The sequence below is a fragment of the Tenebrio molitor genome, chromosome 4 (genome assembly GCF_963966145.1).
Source record: "Tenebrio molitor chromosome 4, icTenMoli1.1, whole genome shotgun sequence".
Lineage (NCBI taxonomy): Eukaryota > Metazoa > Arthropoda > Insecta > Coleoptera > Tenebrionidae > Tenebrio > Tenebrio molitor.
The window spans coordinates 22,501,351-22,524,720 of record NC_091049.1 but is presented as its reverse complement, the minus strand read 5'-3'; the positions used below and the strand labels follow the sequence as shown (position 1 = coordinate 22,524,720).

Sequence of the window (23,370 nt, the reverse complement as noted above, 5' to 3'; positions counted from 1 at the left end):
GATTTTAATATTCATTCAATAATTATTCTGCAAACAACAAAGCAGGTGGTAGTTCCTTGCTTGGAATAACGTCTCACGAGGCGTGACTTCCAAATTACCGCCTTTAATTCCCTGGATCGTCAAATTTGCTGTGTGCGGTCTTGCGTTATATTGATTAAATAAAACCTTTTCCTTTTTACAAGGACCCACTGTATTTTAATTAGAAATATCGAATGAGGACTGTATAATCCAGCATTTGTTTCTACAAATCCAAAACAAAATACCTATCGCTCGCAACCTTGGGTAATTTTTTCGCCAATCAAGCTTTTACCCCCGGTTCGCAGTGTACATCTTTAATTAGTCCTTTCTATCCAACCGTGCTTAAATTTTTCAATTCCATCAATTCGTTGCGGTTCACTTGAACGAGGTTTCATCGACGTGCAAAAAAGCTTCATCACCTTCTTGCAATGTAATGAAATCGATAAAAATACTTTCGAGAGCATGTTTGACTTGGATACTATTCTAACAAGTGAATAACAATGATAAAGAAATAACAAAACAATAAATAACAGTCTTTATTCAAATTTAGGGAAAAAGCAAACAAACATAAATAAATGTGATGATTTCAATAAATGTTGAAAATGTTCTCTCTGCAACTCTTGGCGATTCAACGTGAGCAAAAGAAAACAAACCAGAGCGGGCGTTGCAAATTATTGGTTATGTCGTAGCGGAATTCTGTGTAAATAAGCGTTCAATGAATGGGAGTAGACAATTTGTGGTCTCAAACGCTACTTTATAATAAATCACATCTCATGAATTGTAGATTAGGCTATTTTGAATAATGAAGAAAATTTATAAAACAAACAAGTGTAACATTTTACATTTGTAAGAATGGGTAATTTACCAGCCTTATTTCCACACGTGACGCCACTGGTAAGCAGATTTTTCACCACTGAAATATCAAAGAACACCAACGATGTGCTGTTTTTTTTTTTGTAGCCTTTCCCCTTCACCACTCCTCTCTTTCCTCTCTTTTCCTTTTAGGTGGTGCGGTGGGGCTCCGGGGCGGAGGTTCCTTCCTTGGAAAAAATCCTCCCCCTTCGGTGAGATTCGAACCCACTAGCGCCGGGAACGCGACCTCGGAGCACTGTCTCCGACAGCCATGCGGCCACCGAGCTACCTAAACGATGTGCTGTTGTTAACCTAGAAAACACCTTTTCGATTTTGGCAAAGTTTACTGACGTTTACTGTAATTGTAAGCAACAATTATTCCAGAGTAAGTGATAAAATGGGTTATACCATTGAGAATAAAGTATTAATTACCTATTAGTAATTGATTAATTAATTTTTAATAGACTTTTAGAGAGGTAGGCAACCAATAAAACGACTGTGCAAGTATGGTAACACATTGGCGTAATTCGTTTTTCCAGAGATTCAGTGCAAACGTGTAACTCAAAGTGTCTTCATATGAAAAAATCCAGAGATGTTAAATCCGGTAAACTGACTGGCCATTCGGTTGGACCACGTCCACCAGTTCACCTATTCGTCCGGCCATGCTTGCTACAGATACCCTTGTGCCAGCCTAAAATAATGTGATAGAGCTCCATCCTGTTGTAATAAAAACAAACGACCCAGATCTCCAGAACGAATTGATGAAATCGAATAATGAAGGCACTGTAGGATACAGAATTGCTATTTTAAATTTCAAACCTGACAGCGCCCTCAACACCATCTTTGCAGATTCATGTTTCAGTTTTGCGTTGAAAAAAGCGGTGGAAAGGAATCATCCCCGCTAAATAAATTTCACCTGTCACAGTTCCGTCGTGGTAAAGTAATTTCTTTTTGAGTTGGACTTTTGTATTTACATATTTACATTTGTTCCTCAGCGTCAATAACGACACAAGCTTCGTGGTAAATTGCAAAAGTTTTTTCCAAGTATTTGTGTAAACTTTTTTAGTCTAAATTTTGTTCTTTCTTAAGTTGTACTGACGGATCTTTAAACAGAACAATAACTTGGCCACCTTTTTATAATTGCTGAACTATTGTTATATAGCAATAATGAACGGTTCATTAAAAAAATACTAGGATTTCACGAGTGGTAATGAGCCTGACAGAATTGAAAATGCAACCCACAATACATTTGCAAGGTTAACCTGGATATTGTCCACGTCCATTTCCAGATTTACTTTACAAATGTATTGTGGGTTGCATTGTCAATTCTGTCAGGCTCATTAATCCTCCTGAAATCCACAGTCAGATTTGAAAAATGTACAAGAACCACAGCTTTAATTTATTCTCATTTAAAAATGACACTGTTCATGAAATTTTTTTATCAATTTTGTGGTACATACTATTCATTATAAATAATAATCAAGCAACTGTTAAATTTTTAATGGTGGTAGAATGCTTGCTTGCATAATTACTGTTACAGACTGCAGGTCTGACCTGTTACCTCTAGCATCGATTCATCTCTCTCACAATCACTAGTATCCGGAAAGCTAATTAATTGCAGCTGAGAAATTCCCTCCGAAAAGTCCAGAAATCTTAATTAACCGAACGTTACTGCTGCCACATCAGAGATGCTATTTCAAAAGAACTCTCCTGCTTTTCGGGTCCGTCACGCAAGGTCCATTAAACCCCGAAGGAGTTCATATTGGGGCATCAAGTGACGAATCCGATCACAATAAAACCGTGAATTCTGCGAAAAACCCGATTACTGCATTTTCACCGTAACGCCCAGACCCTAAAGTCAACAAATCTCAAAGAATTCGGCCGTGCAAAGTTTAAAGGTCATTCCGAAGCGTTCCGAAAGGCCGTTCCCTTCAATTCTGATTCAATTTGATTATCTACGACGCGAACACGCATACATCCTACTCAAGACAATAAAACCCACGTTACCTGCTCGGTCATGATGCCCTCGTTAATTCACCTTTAGACAGAGCAGTTGCTACCAGGTGTGCAGAATGAGCGCTGCAGAAGAACATCTTATGATGGAGGGCGCACGGTTTCAACATCAAGAACTGATTAAGGGCGTCAAGACTTTTTAGAAATTATTTAAAGTAGTTTAAGGTGCACTCTGCTTCAAGAAATGGAATAATTAATGTGGACACTTATTTTATTATCATCTGAAGATGTTTTAGGTAAACGGAAAATCCCAGGTTTAGAGCAAACATTTCTGCATCTACACAATTAAAGAGATCATGAGGTAAATTTTATAAATTAATTACTACAATGTGGTGGCAGTAATAATTGACACTGTTATTTTTCTACAAATCTTGTAATACCTAAGTGTTGCGTGGTCGAAAAACATTTCACAGGAGAAATTTTAAATCTTAAATGATTAATACAGGGTGTATCCGAATTCGACCGACAAACTTTCAGGGCAGATTCTACGATCAAAAATAAGCATGTCTCTCTCTCGTCTATTTAGGTACAGTCGATGGACAAATAAAACTGGGACAAAAATGACATTCACATAAGTCAAAATTTACAAATTTGCCTCGTTTAATTACGGCTTTATCACAAATAGGTTAACTTTGGTATGACATATTACATAGACACTAACAAATATATTGACAATTCAATGGTCTGATTTACATAGATTAAATTTTAAGTGTCCCAGTTTTATTTGTCCACCGACCGTACATGTAAAGTAGTCAGTTTTCATTTACAGATTTTTCACTGGTTTGTCTCTCCGCGTTCGCCCAGATATTTCCAAGGTCACAGCTCATGAGAGAATCCAACACCTCTAACAATATCTTCCAAGTCCGCGTAATTCAACAGATGTTTAAAAGCAACAATACGTAGATGCAAGGGTGCAAAGTATTTAATATTACGAGTCTGCAACATCATAACCGATAAGAAAATGTAGATATACGAGTATATAATGTATTTGAACTTGGATTTAAAATATAGATCCAAATTCGTAGCTAATGTCTTTGGGTGGGAGAAGTAATATGATAAGTAGACCAAAATGTAGCTTAAGTAATTTATTATTATTGGACAAGCAATTCGAAAATCTGAACCAGTTTTACTTAACTGTTGTTTAAAAGAATGAATGAATTGTTCATAGCAAGTGGTACACAAATTACGTATTAAGATCGAAATAATTTTCCGCCGTGACCATGCCTCATCTAAAATTCGCAAACAACATACTCGTGAGAGATCTCGGAAATCCTGATTTGTTACTTTGTGAATTGTGTTAGTTCCTCACATGGAAGGATAAAATGTGTGATTTTCAAGTCTCCGTGGAGCCGTTAAAGGGTTTTAAGAACCTCTCGCTTAAAATAACTTAGGAATGCCGGAACTTTTGTTTTGACGATTATTTCTGTCAAATGCGTTGAAGTGAATGGTAAATAGTTTGAGGAACAAAAATAGAGAGTTAATTCAACTTACGCACGACTCTCGATTCCAAGGAAATCGCGATCGTTTTGTGTTTGTGGTATGAAAAGTGTAAGTCGTGAAATTGTAAATACCTATAGTAAGTTTATCAATGATTTAGTTTTTTCGATCTTTACAAGAACGTACAGAGTATTTCACGGGTGATAATACTGATAATGACCCCGCCGGAATTGCAAATGCAACCCACAATACATTTCCAAAGTGAACGTGGACATTTTAAATCACCTATTGTTTAAAAAAACTAAATTATGAATCTATGATAGCTTTGCTTCCAATAATTTTATTTGTCACAACTGACATTTTCGAAAAAGTTAAAATACAACGATTAAAATAAATTCGAACGATGAGAAAACAGACATGATTCTGATTTATGGCGAATGTAATAAAAATGCTGCCGTTGCGCGTTTATACAGACAATAAACATTTTTCCAAAAACTCTTCGTTTTTTCACAATTTCGTTTAACCAAGTGAATGACGTTTATGTCAAAATTTACGAAACTGCACAGCTAACTGTGTTTTACGTTTTTTAAATCAAAAAACAAATATCCACGTTAACTTTGCAAATGTATTGTGGGTTAGATTTCCAATTCCGTCGGGCCATTATCACTCGTGAAATACCCTGTATATGTATAAAACTTCATATGTAGCCCATTATGAGCGATGACCGCAATAGTTACAGTTTGATGCATTTATTACTAACTACTATCGGTTCTTGAGCGTTCTTTATCATAGATGGAAATAAATGGTAATCCAGAAGAGTTAAATTTCAACCATTCTTTGGATGAGATTGTACACGGTTTTATAGCATTTTGTTAGAGGATATGCGCTTTCAATTAACCTGTACTGAACTGTACCGAAAAGTTCGCCCTAGATTGACTCATATACTATGGATACGCATTTTATTGGTTGCCTACCTTTGAAAAAATCAATTAAAAATCAATTAATTATATTAATAATTGATGCTTTATCCTCAATTGTAAAACCCATTTTACCACTTATTCTAAAATAGTTGTTGCTTACTATTACAGTATACGTCTGTAAACTTTGCCGAAATTGAAAAGTTGTTTTCTAGGTTAACAACAACAAACAAACATTTCTGCTTACCAGTGGTGTTGCGTTTGGCAATAAAGCTGGTAAATTACCTACTTTTGCGAATGTAAAATGTTACTCTTGTTTATTTTATAGATTTTCTCCATTATCAGATAATATCAAGGTAATAATAAAGTGCACAATTATAATTCCAACGTTTAAAATTCATGAGATATGGTAAAGTAGCGTTTGAGACCACAAATTGTCTACGCCCATGCATTAAATGCTTATTTGCATTAAATTCCGCTACGACATGGCCGATGATTTGTTTTGTTTTTGATCACATTATATTCTCATATACTTAGTGAAATTCATTGGGAACTGACTACTTGAGGTGTCAAATACCTACTATTTTCCGAACTTCAGAGAATGATCATGTCAAGTGGACGCAGGTATTACTAGCTCATTTGTCAACGTCCTAACACTCCTAACAATTGTCGATAAATTGGCTGTCACGATCCAGATTGCACGTTAACTACCTGACAGGTGGATTTCAAACTCTGCACTAAATAAATAAACTAAACCATCGGATATTTTTTTATTTCACTTCCAACGAGCTGTGATATTTTTGGAAAAAAAAACGTATGGCTGAACTTGATTAGATCAGAACGTTCATTTATTTAAAAAACTATGTTAAAGTTTGGTTTGATCACAAATGGAAGTGCAGTTTTAAAAAAACTGATTTTTCGTAATAACCGAGAAAACAACAAGCGAAACGAAATTTAAATACAGAAAGGGAGCAAAAACAAGGTTATGTTATATGTCAAAACTGTAGCGCGAACTTAGGCAACTCAAAATACAACACGTTAAGCCAGTTCTATGCAGGTAGAGCTTGTGTCAACTGTCATGATCGATGACCTTGACAAAAGCTGCGCGAAGGCGGAGCCCAATTTTGATAAGTGAAACTTAAAAACGTCGGTCGTTTAGTTCAAATTTTCAGAGTGGCGGCAAATTTGCATTTTACACTGTTCAAGGGTTTGGATTAGAATGTCCGACATTATTTAAGGACTTGTCGGCTTCTCGCCAAATAAATAACAACATAAATTAGCTCACAAATCTGTAAAGCTTGACAAAATGGTACCGATGTTTTTAGTTCGAATAGTAGAGACGCTTCGGTACGCATTTTGGTTTCTGCGTCATCGATCATGAGAGTTCGCACGAGCTCTAAACGTCTTTTTCTGACAAAAAAAATAATAATCGGCTAAACATGAATTTTAAAAAATCGCCCGGTATATTCTTGTGTACAGACTGAATTTGAAAGGTAGTATATACGTGTTAAAAGACGACAAAATAACCCAACTTGCCTAATACATACAAATGTTAATGGTTTACAAGAAAATCAAAGGAATCAGTTTGTTTGGGAACCGCTGAAGAAATTCAAATTTGGCGGACAGTTTTGACGTACGACCAACCTAAAATGTCAAGTTTTTCTGTCATTCGAATTTATGTTTGGTTTTTATTAAACAACAAATTAAAAAGACTAATTATGAGTAAAAGCATAAAATGAAACATCAAAGAAGTTGCTCAAAATGCCTGCCACCGTTTGCAATGCAGCTTCAGCACGAGGTGCTCAAGAAAGCCGAACTCGACTCAGAATGCCTCTGTTTTGACGAATTTCCTGAGCGGAGTTTTGAACTCGCAGCCAACCTACAAACTGAAATTTCGTGAAGAATTTCTTCTTCTGCAACTAAAATGTGATCTTCTCGTTGCGGTCAAGGTCGCAGTTATTCATTTGGCAACGCACGAAATCGCGAAGATGCTGCACAACGTTTATAAAGGTTCGTGCATTGGGAAGTATCCTTTGAAGAAACCTTTCACCGTAGATTTCCTGTGCTGGCTCTGAATGTCCACGGGCTTCGCCATACCTAGATCAAAACCATAATATCGGTTTTCTCCAGGTTGGTGAAAGCCATTTGTGATTTAAATTGAGGGTTAAGATTGAGGTTCTTGTCAAAGCGACTGAATTTCGAATTAAATGACAACAAAAGAAGTCTACTATGATATTTTTTGGCCTATTTTCCATAAAATTCCGTCGCTCCTAAACCTTTTTTGAAAAAATTTTAGCTCCTTTTTCTAGAAAAATATCAATATTTGTTTAAGGTATTATTGGGTCAATCGTTACCTATTGTGGAGTTCTACTAGTGGTTAAAATATCTCCACAACTTTCAAAGTCTCAGTAATTTCCAGCACCAAGGTTCTGATTTTACGCTATCTTTGTTGTTTATTTTGTTATTTACAAAATGTTAAATTATTAGCTTATTAGTAAAATTCAAAATACCGAGTTGTTTGTGCAACGCGATAGGAAAAGTGATTTTTTTCTGTACCAAAATAATAAATTGTGATATCTCTATTAAAATGTTTAAGTATGAAACATGATAATAAAGTGATAAACTAAAGCACCCACCTTTGGAAGGATTTTACGACAAAGAAATTTATGCAAATATGTTGAATACGTTACAGGAACGTCACTATAAAAAATTCGGTTAGGGTTTTTAAAAGGAAAAGAACAGAGGTTAGAGATGAACAATGTGGTAGTGTCTACTCGAGAAAATTTGCGTCCTGTGAATGACGTGATTTTCAAGGATCGAGTTAAAACGTATGACAAGCGCTTTGAACGTGTCTTCCATAGCATAAATAATGATTCGGGGATGAGGTAATTATTTATAAATAATTAATACACCCTCAAATATGCGATGGAAACTGACAACATCTTGATCGAGTTGTAACTAGGATCAAACGTGGATCCATTATCGAGATCCGAACCAAAAGAACAGTCGAAGGAAAGGGAAACACATTTCACCGCCACAAAATATTTCATCTTCAGAAGTGTACGTTTTGAAACAAAAACGAAGTCATTCTGACGGAGGGTAAAACTGCAACAGTGACCTCCTATTCTTCAGAACCAACAAAACTCTTTGCAAAAGTTGTGGATAAACATCTCGGTAAAGCTTGAAAAATTCTCTTTTTGCAGGACAAAGCACCTCTTCACAAGTTCCTCTTGTGTTTCGCTAGATTTGACGCCTTCACATTAACATATTTTTCCAAAACTAAAAGATCTTTGAGAAGGAAAAAAATTGCCTTCAATAAATTGGTAGTAGTTGCTGCGGGAAAGTATTTTGCAAACCAAGAAGAACAATTTTTGCAATTTTGAAAAAGGTATAATTATTACAAGTGTGGATTAGAAAGTTACCACATTATTGAGGAGATTTTCATAAAGTGATTTTTTAGGCACCCTTAATGAAAACGGTACTTTTACGAATCTCACTGGGCTCACTGGATTATAGAGACTCGCTGCTTCGTCACTCGTCCCACAAACTTTCCAGCTCGACCGTAAAGATTAATTTACTAAGCGCGTCACATAAATAACAATAATTTGGTATCATTGTCAACTGGACGACCTGCTTGTGGTAAATCTTCAATGGAACCAATCTCGCTATTTTTTTTTTTTTTTAATTTTGTTCACCGTTGATTGATTTATGAATCTTTCAGGATACTTGGCCTTAAATAAAACACATCTTCGTGCTGTGTCCTTACTCTGTCGCCATAACTAATCATAATAAAAATTTCAATTCAAAAGATGAGCAATCGAAAATAAAAATTGTGGGTTTCCAGGAAATATTTTTATATTCCGAATTAACCATAATATTCTAACTATATTCTATGTACACACTTTCTTTCGAGTGGCACATTTATTCGATTTTGATAGTTTTAAAACTTTTAGAACCATTAGATGATGTGATAGGTTTAGCAATCGCAGCTGTTTGTAAATGTGCTTTCTCAGCTAAAATTTGTTTTGTAAAAAGGCGTCTGATGAGTTGACAGCACCTCCAGAGAATCTTAAACTAAACCCTCCCTTAAACCGGTTTAAATTCAGTTAGGAAGGCGCCGGCACCGTAGGCAAACAGCATTACAATCGCAAATAATAGGCAACACATCGAACAGAGAACGAGGGATGTTTACATACCTCTCGAGCCCGCCCAGCCTCTGGTGCGCCTTGGCCAGGCTCAAATAAGACTCAGCCCTCATGTTGGGGTTGTCGAGTTCTTCGCTTATGAAGAGCTGTCGGTGGGCGTATTCCAGAGCGTCTCTGCAAAATAATAGTGACGGCAAATAATTAAGAATTGTCTGGGGAAGAAAGGTTGGCTAAGTGCGGACGGAAGGGTAAATTTGTCTGAAACAACGACAAGTTTTTGGTCGGCGTGAATCCGGTCTTTATTGCATTAAGGGTGGACTCCTGGCTTTGTTTGGGCGATTTGCATTTTAGATGAGGGCGGCTGAGATGATATTGTAAAGTGGTGATTTAATTTCGGGATTTCTCGTTTTTTCACCGCCAAAAATAATTGCATTCTAAATTTCGAATTAAAAAAATTATTGTTAATAAATGCTTAATGCGCAGCCTGCAGGTGGCTCATTTATTATTCCATCAGGGAGCTAAAAATAGAAACATGTTTAAAACATGTGCCGGTTGCATACTTTAAATATATTTCAAATGGCAACAGACGGACTTGAAGCTTTCGGAGCTTTTGGAAGATTGTGCAACCCTACATAGAATTAAATTTAAAAAATCTTCGGTATCCGCTCCTGTCAAATCAAAATTGTGAAGAGGAAAATTAAAAAATCTAATGGAAAAAAAGACGTTACGAGCGAGATAAATCTGTGTGATTTCCCTTTTGCTGCAAAATTAAAGGGATAAAAAAATATGACGTTTCCAAGCTCGGTTCCACATGAAAAATCTGTTGACTTTTGAATAAATGAGACGTGATCAGTCGCAGCTTGAGCAATGTGACTGTCTATTTTTTAATACATTACGCCCCACTTTGTAAACATCCCCCTTGACAGATTTATCTGAATTTTTAAAACTTTCAAGAATTCCTTAAGTCCTCGACGAATTCACTGTTTTAAAATACTTACACTACCGCACGCACCAAGGAATGTATCAACACAAAAGTGGATTTTCAGCTTTACTGGGATTTTTCGTGTTTGCTTCGTTTATTTTAGCGTGGTTAATCGTGAAAAATGATCGAACGTCGTTAATCCTCGAATATCTGTTACCGTAACGTTTTGTTTTAGTTTGTGGTCGTAAAGATCTTTAATTACCTATTGTTCCCAGAAAGTATTTTCAAATGTCATAAACAGACTCGGAGAAAATTAGGAAGATCTGGATCAATGAATGGTTGTGATGAACTATGATGTAGTGGCAGTGTTAAATGTAGGTCAAGAGAAAAATATTCTGGCAATTTTTGTTTGGACAATGTTTAAATTTTAAACAGTCAAAATGTGAATTAATTGTAAAGTCGTTTTCAATGACATCCATGCTGTCAATATGACAGTATATTGGCATCATTTGCTGTTTCAGTTTAGTAATTTTGAATTTCCTAATTTGGCAATTTAGCTTGACGCGGCAACTTGACAAATTCAAATTATTATCTATCATTTCCAACAAATCAAAGAAAATATGTAGTCTGATTTGGACTCCGAGGATGACATAGTTTAACCATCTTTTACACCATGTTGAAGACTGAGTTTTATTATTTATTGTTGATGTTTCATGAAATATAAATATTCTTTTACCATAACCTCAATTTCTTGTTTGACATTTTTTCAACTAGGATTTGCTTATACTCTGAATACTGGTTATGGATTTGTGTGTACAATCTGCACCAACATATTCAAAATGACACTGACAGCACGGATGTCGTTGAAAACGACTGTAAACAGTTTTAAATAAGTGTAATGTTGAGCTTGGTTATTAATTACAACGAGGAACGAACAAATCGAATATTTTAACATCGTATTAATAAATATTTGACGACGAGTGTGGTTGATTATTCGCTGACTCTAATTCAGACTGTCAATACCAGAAAGTTACCCTTTCAATTTTGACACCAGCAAATATCAATGAGTGCTAGATCTGGCGAATTAAACAGCCTGTACTTTCTTTTGAAGAAATTTACACCCTTGTGTTTCGATTCCATGTTTTAGGATTGTGATTATGGATTGGAACTTCATTCATAGCAACTAATAACATCCTCCTGGATGCTTCCTAATAATTAATTTTTGTATTAATCATTCACATTTTTTTTTTTAAATCCGTTGACCATTTTAATTGAGGATTTTTTTTAATAGCTCGAATCTATATTTTATCCATGGGAAGAACAACGATTGAACAAATAAATGGTTAATTTTTAAAGAATAAAATCACCAACTAAATTTCTCGTGTATTATGGAGAATAAATATACAGTGCGTTCGATAAAACTGTATATTTATTCTCCAAAAACAAAGTTGATCTCTATCAACTTTGTTTTTAAGAAGTGCATACTCTTCAGTACTTTACTTATGTTGACAGCTTTTCATCTCCTGCTTATGACGTCATCAATAATTTTTTTAAATGAAAACCCCCACTTTTTCTCTTCTTTCTGATAGACCTTCGTACTACCTAAACGATGAATAAAAGAATTTGGTACCTTGCATAACAATTTTTTTGAAAAAATGACAATTTCTATTTAAAAAATTTAATTTAATTTTTTTGATAAACATTTTTTTTTTCTATGGGTTTAGTTAAAATCGAAGGTATATTTTAATAGACCAAACAATTTAGAAGAATTGCGGCAGAGAATTCGCGCTGAAACGGAAGCCCTGACATTATTGAGCGCAGTGTACAAAGTGTCGGTGTGTGCTAAATGGTTGGCGGGGGGCAATTTCAACATTTGCGTTGAACTTTATCGTTAACCTTAGATGTTTGTTTGTTTTTGTTTGAGGTCAATTAAAATTTTTACAATAAAAATTAAATTAAAAATAAATTATGTAAGGTGAGGTATAAATTTTTTTCATTCATCATTTAGCTATTACGAAGGCCCATCAGGAGAAGAAGAAAAAAGCGAGGATTGTCATTTAAAAAAATTATTGATGACGTCATAACTAGAAGATGAAAAGCTGTCAACATAAGTAAAACCAGTGTTTTATTATTCTTCAGTAAGAATATGCACATTTTATAAACAAAGTTGATCTCTTGTTTTTATTTTTCTCGGAAATTAATACTTACAGTTTTATAGGATTTATTCCGAAATTTACGAACGCACTGTATGTTCGTTGATAAGTAATATTTGATTTGACAATCAAAGTTTTTTACATCAGAAGCGATAAATAATGGACTGCTCTCGTATATAGAATCCAATAATGCTCTCTACTGGGAATACGGTTAAAGCACATAACACTTTTATGTATTCTACATTTTATGGATAAAATAAACTGCAAGGGAGAAAATATGAAGTACCTCATTTTCAATAACAAATGAAAATAAGAGACAAGAGTTTTTGCATATTTATTTATATACTATCAACATATGAACTTTATCACATTCATTTGAATGTCATAATGAGAGACTTTACCTTCTTACGAGACTGGTAAAAAAATATTTTTACAATCTTGCAAGGGAAATATTTTTCCAAACCTCCATGTCTGTTTTAAGTTGAAATGCAATATTTATCCAGCATAATTTTTTCATCTTGGTAAATGGTAAGCTGCTGTACTTTACTGATCAATTTTTTTAAGTCAAAACGATGTCAGTATAAAAGTAAAGTAATTGGTAAGAATGCATTCTTTTCTGGGACAGGGTATTTGTCTAAATATACAGCCAAAAGTTTAAACTTGTTTTTTTATTAACAATATCGTTTAATAACAATTTAATAATATAATTACAAAAGGGTTACACTTTATGACATTTATTTAAATGTCATAATGGCACACTTTACCGCACTCGTATGATAAACTGACACCGGCGCAATGTAAACTAAAAATAATTTTTAAAACTTTTGCCGTGATTTATTAAAATTACAATAGCGCCATTTGGTGTCATCTCGATATCCGACAACACTTTTTATTTTTGCATCATTCATTTTCGCAGATATGAGAAAAATTTACAAGTGAATGAAAACCAGTGAGCGAAAGTGAAGTGGATGAAAGAAATACCTTCACCCACTGGTAACTATGGATACAGACTCACTTTATATGGAGGTATCGAACAAAAACATTTTTCAAACTATAGAGCGAATAGTGACAAATGTGTTGTTAAAACCACCATTAATTTTAATTTAAATAAACCTCTCTACAGATGAAATGAAGATGAACAGTTGCTTACACTGCATCTTATTGGCCATCGAATTTGAAAGTCAGTTGAACAATAGCTTAAGAAAAAAATTTCAAAACTTGTCTGGACGTTATTAAAAATTTTGTTTTTTTTTGTTACGAAACTGATTTTACATCACTTTCTAAATTAGGCGCCAGAGTTACAATTCACTCATCCAAAGATCTGTTGGAGTAAAAAATTATTTACACTATCTACCAGTGCGCTTTGGAAAGAATCCTGATGAAAGAACTGATTTGAACTCCCTTTGAACTTGTTTTTCATTATTCTCGTTATTAAATTAATTACTGTTTATTCCAAAAATTAAAAATTTTCCAGACGATGAAGTCGCACTGACGGAGATAAATGAGTGAGTCGTGACACACTTTTTTCCAAGGACTTTCAAAATAAAACAGAAGCGAATTGTTATAGATTTTCAGAGCACGTCAGACACAAAAAACATAAACCATCGTCATAATTAAATGTTCACCGGTCACGTTTCATCCATTTTTGAATTTATTTTCTTTCAGTGGTAAAACGAAAATGTTTCAACTTTGGTATTTTTCGTCAAATAATGACGTTACAAGTTCATTAATCACGTCAAATTTCGTTTTCCCTCCTCGATAAATAACCAACAAAATGGAGATTAAAACGAATTTAGCTTCACTAGATCGGCAGACCCATTTGATTATCGCTTTTCCAAATTAATTTTATTTGACCATTTTACTCGTGTTCAATAGCTATATACATATTTTCAATACAAGTGAGCAAAGTAGTGCATTTAATCACGAGTACGGAAGTACAAGTGATTAAATATGTACACATTTGCTGATGCGTGTTGAATCGGTTTTTTTCGATGATCATAAAAAAAGTAAAAAATGAGGTTATATTAACGTAAACTGTACATTCCTATCAACTGTATCACTATTTTTCATAACTGTTAAAAATCACTAAATTCACTTCTACAAAATAGCCCAACAGGGAACTCACGAAAACAATTTTTCACAACAAAACGTGGATCAACAAAATTAAAAAAAAAGAGGTTACGTTGTTAGGCGTTGCGTGTTTGTGATTGGTTTACTGATTTTAGTTTAATCAGTGATACCAACACACAATGCATTTAGCATGAATTTTCCCAGAAGTTTACTCCAAGCAATTTCACGTTTTTTCGTCAATTGAAATAAAAATAACAGGTTACAAATTTAAATAAGTCAAAAATAAGACAAGCTTTAGTTATTAATATTCAGAAAGTATTTTAAAAACAGATTAAAAAAAACTTTCAGTACAACATATTTGGCGCCCTCTATCCACAAACTCTCAAAACATTCACTTTGCTCACTAGTGACAAAATATTCTTTCCTCAGTAGTGATTCAATTGCCATCTTTGCTAAATATTTTCAGTGAGCAAAAACCACTAAAATTCAATGATCATGGAAAAAAATATTTTGTGCAGTAGATTCTTTTGTTAAGTATGAACAAAATAAAACATATCGATCAAAACGGGTTTAGTTTGCAAAGTGAGCGGCTGCAGCCTTCCCCACATTTTTCAACTGTATTTGAATCCAAAATTGAATAATTATTTTATGCTAATAGAAAACTGACAAGTTGCTAATGTTTATTTAACTTGCAAATCCGAACAAGAATCCCAAATAAAAAGCGTTGTTTTTGTGAGGAACCCGAACGAAAGTTTCGACAAGACTCCCGCCGAAACAAAAAATCCATAAATTTCATGTTGAAAACTTCCCTTGCATTTCGGAGTGGCGGCAAAAACGTTATGGAAACTTTTTACAGGCGAACGAGGGTAGTTACATTGCAATAACGCTAATTCAAAGGCCATTTAAACCTTTTCATTTCCATTAAAACAAAAAAATCTGGCCAGGTCATCCGGAAAAATTCAGTCCGAATCAAGTCCCGAATCCATCTATAGAAAGCCAGGATTCGGGTTTAATGTCGTGTACGAAAAAAATCACCCCGACCTCCCATACATAAAACCCCGAAGGATCACTCCGGTTCTTAAAAGCCCCCGACCACGGCACATCGATAATAAACTTCCCCAATATCGCGCCAGGAGCACTGACCTCTCTTGTCCTAGATCCAGGAGCTGCATTCTGCTTTTTTAATAAGGATTATCTCCGTTGGGCGAGATAACGAGGCAGTAGCCGGAATACAATAACGTCTTCCGTGTTATTAGGTGAAGGAATTGGATTTGGGTCTGGTCGCTAATAAGTATTTAATGAGGATAGCAGCGAGTTTGGCAGCTTTCAGAAATAAATTTATTTATTTATTCTGTCATTCCATATCAGATTCACTAATGGACGAACACTTGATGGCTTTGATTTATGTTTGGCCGCGAAATCCTTTAACATCCTCGAGATTGTCCTGCGACAATTTTTCTCTCGATACGTTAAAGAATAATTTCGCGGCCGTGATATACAAATAACTACTTTTTAATCATCAAAGACAATTCTCAGGAAGCTATCTTTGGGGTACAATGTAATGTATAAAACGGTACTCAAAGAATTTTATTTTTTCTGGTTGGTAATTGCATTCAGTTGGATTCAGGAATGAGATCTTCAGCTCACTTTCCACATAATTCATTGAGGCCACACAATCTACCCACCAAGAGTTCATTGGGGCAATATCTAGTGAGTAGAATGTCGTTTCGTCACGGCTTATTCAGAAATAGCTATTTTCAATACAAGTGAGCAAAGTAGTGCATTTAATCAGGAGTACGGAAGTTGGGCGTCTGAGCCGAAGGCGAGTACCCCAACTGTACGAGTGATTAAATGCACGTTTGCTCATGCGTCTTTCATGATCATAAAATAAAGTCGCGGAATCGAAATTTCGGGCACCATTTTTTTGTCATTTTTTGAATTTTGAGTTAATTGTAGTGAGTTTGTAATAAAAACATCGCTTTCACCTGCTGCCTACCCCTTATTATGCCGCAAATCACTATTTTTTTAATGTCAATAAATCAAAATTACAAAAACATGACAAGAGTAAAAAATGAGGTTATATTAACGTAAATTGTACATATCTATCATTATCTATCTGCATCACTCTTTTTTGTACTGTTAAAATCACTGAGACAATAATTTCTACAAAATTAGCCCAACAGAGAACTCACGAAAACAGTTTTTCACAACAAAACGTGGATCAACAAAATTCCAAATAAAAGAGGTTATGTTGCGTTGTGTGTTTGTGATTGGTTTACTGATTTTAGTTTACTCAGTGATACCAACACACTTAATGCATTTAGCATGAATTCTTTCAGAAAGTATCTTAAAAACAGATTTAAAAAACTTTCTGTACAACTTATTTGGCGCCCTCTATCGACAAACTCGCAAAACATTCACTTTGCTCACTAGTGAGAAAATATTATTTTCTCACTAGTGATTAAATTGCCATCTTTGCTCACTATTTTCAGTGGGCAAAGACCACTGAAATTCAATGATCATGGAAAAAGACATTTTGTGGAAGTACATAATGCTTTGTTAGTGTGTTTGTGGTGTTTTCCTCACATAAGTATTGGAATAAAGAGCGAGGTGGCAGCATCACTACAATTTCTAAGTCACAATGTACAAAAGTAAACAACCCAAAGTTGTTGAGAAAGTGCGAAAGGATTCGTCTACTTTGCGGAGCAGCCACGTACGTATTACAACAAACGAATTCGCGTGAGTAAATAGAGTTTCATGAAGTAGACGAGGAACTTGTAAAATTAAACAAAAGTAAATGGGATAGCGTCAACAGCAAATACAGTCAGACGTTTGTTTGATGGACGAATAATATCAGCCAACTTTGAAGTTTTACCAAGCCAATGGGAGTAATTTTTGTAGAAAGCATTAACGATTAGGACTAAGAAATTGCTTTCGGTTAAGTTCTATTAACGAATGAATCTATTGGATTTTTATTTTGTTCAAACTTCAAAGTGTTCAAACCGTTCAAAGCTAGAAGTCAACCTTGTTTTCTGCATCAAGTGCGTATATTAAAGGATCAATACCAAATATTAATTAGTTGTGTGACTCAATAATGGATAAGAAACAATTTAGGCTTCTTCTGGTCGCATATTTGCTTTTCAGTAGTAATTAATCCAATTTAAGTTGTTTTGTTCTTGTTGTGGCAAATTTAAAACTTAAATTTTGGTCATAAATTAGCAAAAAATATTGGGAGTGAACTGAATATATCAGTTGAAAATTTGGTCTAAAATTAGTTTATTTGGAGAATGTAAAAAAATGATGCGCAAGCTGCATTTATTTACAGACGGCGATTTCCAAGTAGGCAACATCCATATTTGTAGTAAAAACTTTTGCTCATAACCTCAATAAAGAGAAGGCGTCATGATTAATCTTATTCGCCAAGCTACTTGGATTGCTAACTTATTTCGAATTAAACAAAATATCAAGTTCTATGAGTTTCTTGTATAAGTAATCAGATTGCTGACTTCAATTCTATAATTATATAGATATAGGTACATTTAAAAAATTGTGAAATGTTTATTTTAAACACTCATAAAATGTCACTATTTACAGGGTATTTCACGAGTGATAATAAGCCCGATGGAATTGAAAATGCAATACACAATACATTTCCAATGAAAACCTGGATATTGAAATTAAAATATCAAGCTTTTCTTTGGAAATGTATTCTGGGTTGCATTTTCAATTCCTTCGGGCTCATTACATTAGTTTCTTCTTCCAATGGAGGCTCAAAAGGTGCATCTTTGATGAAATATTTAATATTTGCAGACTATTGGAATACCTACATGAAATCTTTTATACATTTAGTGTAACAAATCCATATCCATATCATATCATCTGCAAAAAAGAAGATTGATTTTTTTAAACATTTTCACCTGATATTTAATGACTACTTAACAACGTACTGCTAACATGTTCCGCGAATTTTACACATTATGGTAATGTAAAAAATAATAAATTATATTGATTTGATGATTTCGGTTTCATTATTCTGAATATGAAAAAATAATCAAATCCATATCATTAAAGTGGTATAATCAAAATGTTTATTATATCAAAAAATAGATGCCAGGTACATTCAACGATTATCTGTCATTTGTAAATAATTTGTTTATTTTAAATTATTGAAAGGATGTAAAATTAGTCTTTCCCTAATACGGGGTATTTCAAGAGTGATAATAAGCCCGACGGAAAATGCAACCCACAATACATTTGCAACGCCATGTGAATATTTATTTTTTGATTTAAAATACCTAAAGCATAGTTAACTGTGCAGTTTCGTAAATTTTGACATAAATGTCATATTCGCTTGGTTAAATGGAATTACGAAAAAACAAAGAGTTTTTGGGAAAATGTTTATTGTATGCACAAACGCGCAATGGCTGAAGCATTTTTATTACATTCGCCACATAAATCAGGATCATCTCTGTTTTCTCATCGTTCGAATAAATTTTGATTGTCGTATTTTCCTAAATGTCAGTTGTGACAAATAAAATTATTGGAAGCAACGTCATCATTTCATTTTAAAACAATACGAGATTTAAAACAGGCACGTTAACTCTGGAAATGTATTATGGGTTGCATTTTTAATTCCGCCGGGCTCATTATCACTCCTGAAATACTCTGTATATTAATGAGTTATCAAAAATCCCCTAATCTGTAATCAACTAATCAAACCACAGATCATTCAATGTTACGTTTTACGAAAGGACAGCATAGGAATATCGATTAACAGTGTTTGCTAATTGTTTTTATTGTTAAAAAGAACAGTTGAAATTGGTAGGTACCTGATATTTTTTCAATTTACAGTTTATTCGCCAACATTTTCCACTATTTCCCGCATGCGAACGAAGCAAAGCGTTAACTTAAATATTTGAAACGAATCTGTCTCATCTAACTTCTAAACAGAAGCAATTTATACCGCTCGTAAATATGTAATAGACGCATTTTTCAGATAGTTATTCAAAAAGTTCTCCACGTCTGCATTTTTCCTCAAATTTATTCGCAGATACTTCAATATTAAGACAAGCCTTCCTCAAATAAATTTACTTTGATCAATTCTCGTTTATTACATTCATATCAAAAATTAAAAATAGTAAAGAGAAAATGCCCAAAATGGTATTAAAGTCCTTCAACAAATTTCCAAGTTATCGATTTTAATCCAAATTTCAAAAAAATAATCTTAGTATTAGTAACTTCCTGACTTAGATACGCATACAAGGTGATTCACGAGTAATAATGAGCTTTACAAAATTTGTGACGCAACCCCATACTTTTTTAGTTTGTATTTTTACTAATTGTTTCCACATAATGATTTTGATTAAACTCGACAAATATAATGCCGAGCATGTTGACTACATTTTATAAAATTAAAATGTATTTTTTTATCCACATCATCGGTGTAAATGTAATATTGGTTGCATCACAAATTTCGTTAAGTTCATTATTACTCGTAAACAACCCTGTATATTTGGTTAATGTAAATTACCATTCATTAATTGATTTAATCCAACTTGACCTGACCCGAGCTGACATTACTAAAAATTAATTTGTATCAAAACAAACATATAAGACGTTTCTTGAAAACCTTGCATAGTGTTGTAGAGAGCGAGCATTTGTGCCAATTTTTTTGGTTTCAAGAGACACAAGCTTCGATTTTCAGGGGGTGATTTCAACTCTTATTATTTCAAAATAGACCTTAGCTTGTGGGGGTAGAGTAACGTAGGTAACCTTCCTGTCGTAAATTAGTAGAAAAATGAAAATATGTAGCATTTTAAAAGGAAACTCAAGAAAAATGGCAATGTAGATTATTTTTATGTAAATAAATTTCCATGTTTTTCATTTTTATCCCAACATAAACCCAGCAAGGGTAGAGTTAATCGGGGTCTTCACTTGAGTGTTATAAGCACGAGATTCACAAAAATCCGGCTAATGCCGTTATTAAATTTGTTAAAATGTCACCGTTATTACTGTTAATTTATGGGCATTGGTTATGTCGTGTAAGGTTCACATTATGAACAATAAGTAATTGTTTTTTTTTTTGGTCAAAATAATTGGTACAGACCATGCCACATTAAAAGTGAAAAAAATGTGGGCTATTATTAAAAATAAAAAATACCGAAAACAACACCTTTACCGTGGTTGCAACCACCGCCACCGGTGCGCTTTAAAATAAAAATGTTCATCACATAAAAAGTATGGCTGCCACATAAAATGCGGAATTGGTCATAATTTGACCGGAAAGAGAGCTCATCTACTCACCGGTACTTCCCCCAGTCCATGTAGGCCTGGCAGAGATATCCCAACAGCACGAACTTGTCCTCCCTCTTCCTGATGGCTTTCAGCGCCGACTTCCACTTCCTGACCGCTTGCTGCTGCTTGTGCTGGTTGTAGAGCTTGACCCCTTGGTCAACCTGGGGAACAATCTCTTGACACTCTGTCGCGGCTCTTCTCTCGCTCACCTTTCTCTTGGCTATGCTCTGGTAGATCCTCGCCCTGCACGCCCTGAAGCATCCCCATGTGAAAACCGGGCGCCTGGGGGTCCGCACCTCGGTGTAGGTGTCCCGGTGCAGGCTCGAATATGAGTCGTTCCAAGGCCAGATCTGCTCGAGGCCGTCGAGAGGGTGTCGGGAACCGTCGGGGGATGATAGAAGACGAGTCGCCGATAACTGGTGGCTGACGCCTCCGCTGCAACGGTCACATGTCAACGATTTTTCTTCACCCTTTCGAGGGAGCTAATCGACAAAAATACCACTACCTGGTGAAGTCGTGCGAATTCAGAGACTCCCAAGACATTATTTATTAACGGTCGGGTTCGCGACTAAACTACACTCCCGGTTCGATTCGAGGGCATTTTTACGAATAGGCCAAACTACGTCCGGATAGAAAATTAAAAAAATCATACAACTGTCTAAAACACAATATGTACACGGAAAAACACACCCCTTCGACCACCATCCAGCATCCCCGACTGAAGCACAACCAGATCATTATTTCGGAGGATGTCGAGGCCGCTCGCAGGAAGTCGGACAGGATAAGCGGCCAGGACAGGATCGGGTGACTTCGGAGTTCTGCAATGTTCCTGCAGGATTTCATCGGGGTGATCTTGCCGATATTAAACATGAACAAATCCTGCGTTTCTATCGCTCAATAAAATGGACCATTTCTTTTGTGTTCGAATAAATATTTATGGCTCTCTATGAATTTTGTCGGTACTCGCTCTCAAAGGTAATGTATTATTAAAAGTCCACTGATAAATCGTTGCTCAAAAACACCAATAATGTTTTTGAGCAACGATTTATAAGAGATAGTTATTTATGTATCAAGGCCAAAAAGTGCATCTTTTTCTTCCGAGTCGGAGTTTTCTGGCCGAGGCGCAGCCGAGGCTTAAAACAGGCGAGGACAAAAGCTACTTTTTAGCAGAAGCACGAACTACAAGGCAAAAAATATCATTCATTTTCAAATAGACAAATTTATTAATACATATTAACAATTGTTTTTTATAGTATTTGTTATGAGCTTGCCAACAAAACTAGAAATTTACAATTACTTATTTACATAATTTATGATGACAGGACAATTATTATTAGTTTTGTCGGATTCGTTGCTAACTTACTAAACAGACGAACAGATGGCGCCATGGTCAGCGTCCGAAAAATAATGACTTTTCGTCCGCTTGTCAGTACGTTAAATTACCGTTTTCATTAAGGGTGGCTACAAAATTTTTCAGTGCCCTTAGAACTAAAAATGCAACCAGACAACGTAACAAAGTAGTGGCATTTATTAATGTTGGCATTTTTGAAGTTCCCTCATAATGAAGGTCTTAACTTTGAGACACCTCCACGACATTTTTCGTTTAAACGAAAAGTAGTTCATCTCGTGTCACATTTTTCATCCTTTCTCTTGATAAATGGGCAATAATTTTTTTGGTAGCATATTAGATACTCTGAATTCTTACGATGAAAAATAAAAGGAACAATGTCTTTTACAGGTCTTCAGGCAGCAGATAGAAACGTAGCATCAATCACCGAAAATAATCGACGCACGTGGCGACATCCGGAACTCCTGGAACTCAGAAATTCTCCACCTATTTTAAATCCTCTTGGAGAATTATTAATGACCGTCGGTTCTATCAAACTGAATATTTCCTGCAAACCGAAATACGAGTAATTAAAATTTATGTGATCCTTTCTGAAATGTTATTAGAAATGAAATATGTTCTGTTTTATTTTATTATTCTGGGTTGTGGTTTAAATCGCTACATCATTTAGAGACAGAGCAGGGTTTTTTTCGTTCAAAAGGTTTCCATCTGATATCTTTCTGTAAAACTTAAAGTCTAAACAACAGGAAAATTTCTTAGGAGAATAATAAAATATCGGAAAGATGTATTCATATCTTAAATGGATAATTTGTTTGTATATTACATTGTAATTTGATTTAATGTCATGTAGTTGGAAAAAATCTAATTACAGATCTAGTAAAGTTTACAAACTGAAAGTCTTCATTAATTTTTCCCTTTGATAAAACGATGGAAATTACTTCGTATCAAATCAGGATTATAATGAGGATGAAACAATATGTTTCAGTGACCTTTCTAAAGAGTACGATGTACTTAACAATTTAAGTTGTCTGTGAAAAAATTGCAGATGCCAAAGGATTTTTGCTTCTCTTTCAAAGCGATTGGAAGATAAATAAATATTCCAAATTTTGATACATTTTATTTTGCAGACAGCAGAAAAGGAAAGAAAAGTAATTATTTTGTTTAAGATATTTTTTTAACAAATCTGGCCACTTGAAAAAAA

General features: G+C 34.6%; 1 protein-coding gene across 1 annotated transcript in view; it reads right to left on the bottom strand.

Annotated features, from left to right (window-relative positions):
* The window catches only part of LOC138128182 (43 kDa receptor-associated protein of the synapse homolog), a 33,635-nt gene extending 11,851 nt beyond the window's left edge, over window positions 1–21,784 (bottom strand). Inside the window, exons 1-4 of the mRNA XM_069044365.1 lie at window positions 21,324–21,784; window positions 21,031–21,256; window positions 20,831–20,982; window positions 9,434–9,556 (exon numbers count right to left, since the gene is read on the bottom strand). Of these exons, the coding sequence (XP_068900466.1) occupies window positions 9,434–9,556; window positions 20,831–20,982; window positions 21,031–21,256; window positions 21,324–21,364 (542 nt within the window). The 5' untranslated portion in view covers window positions 21,365–21,784. The remainder of the gene's footprint in view (window positions 1–9,433; window positions 9,557–20,830; window positions 20,983–21,030; window positions 21,257–21,323) is intronic.
* Window positions 21,785–23,370: the final 1,586 nt, after the last annotated feature.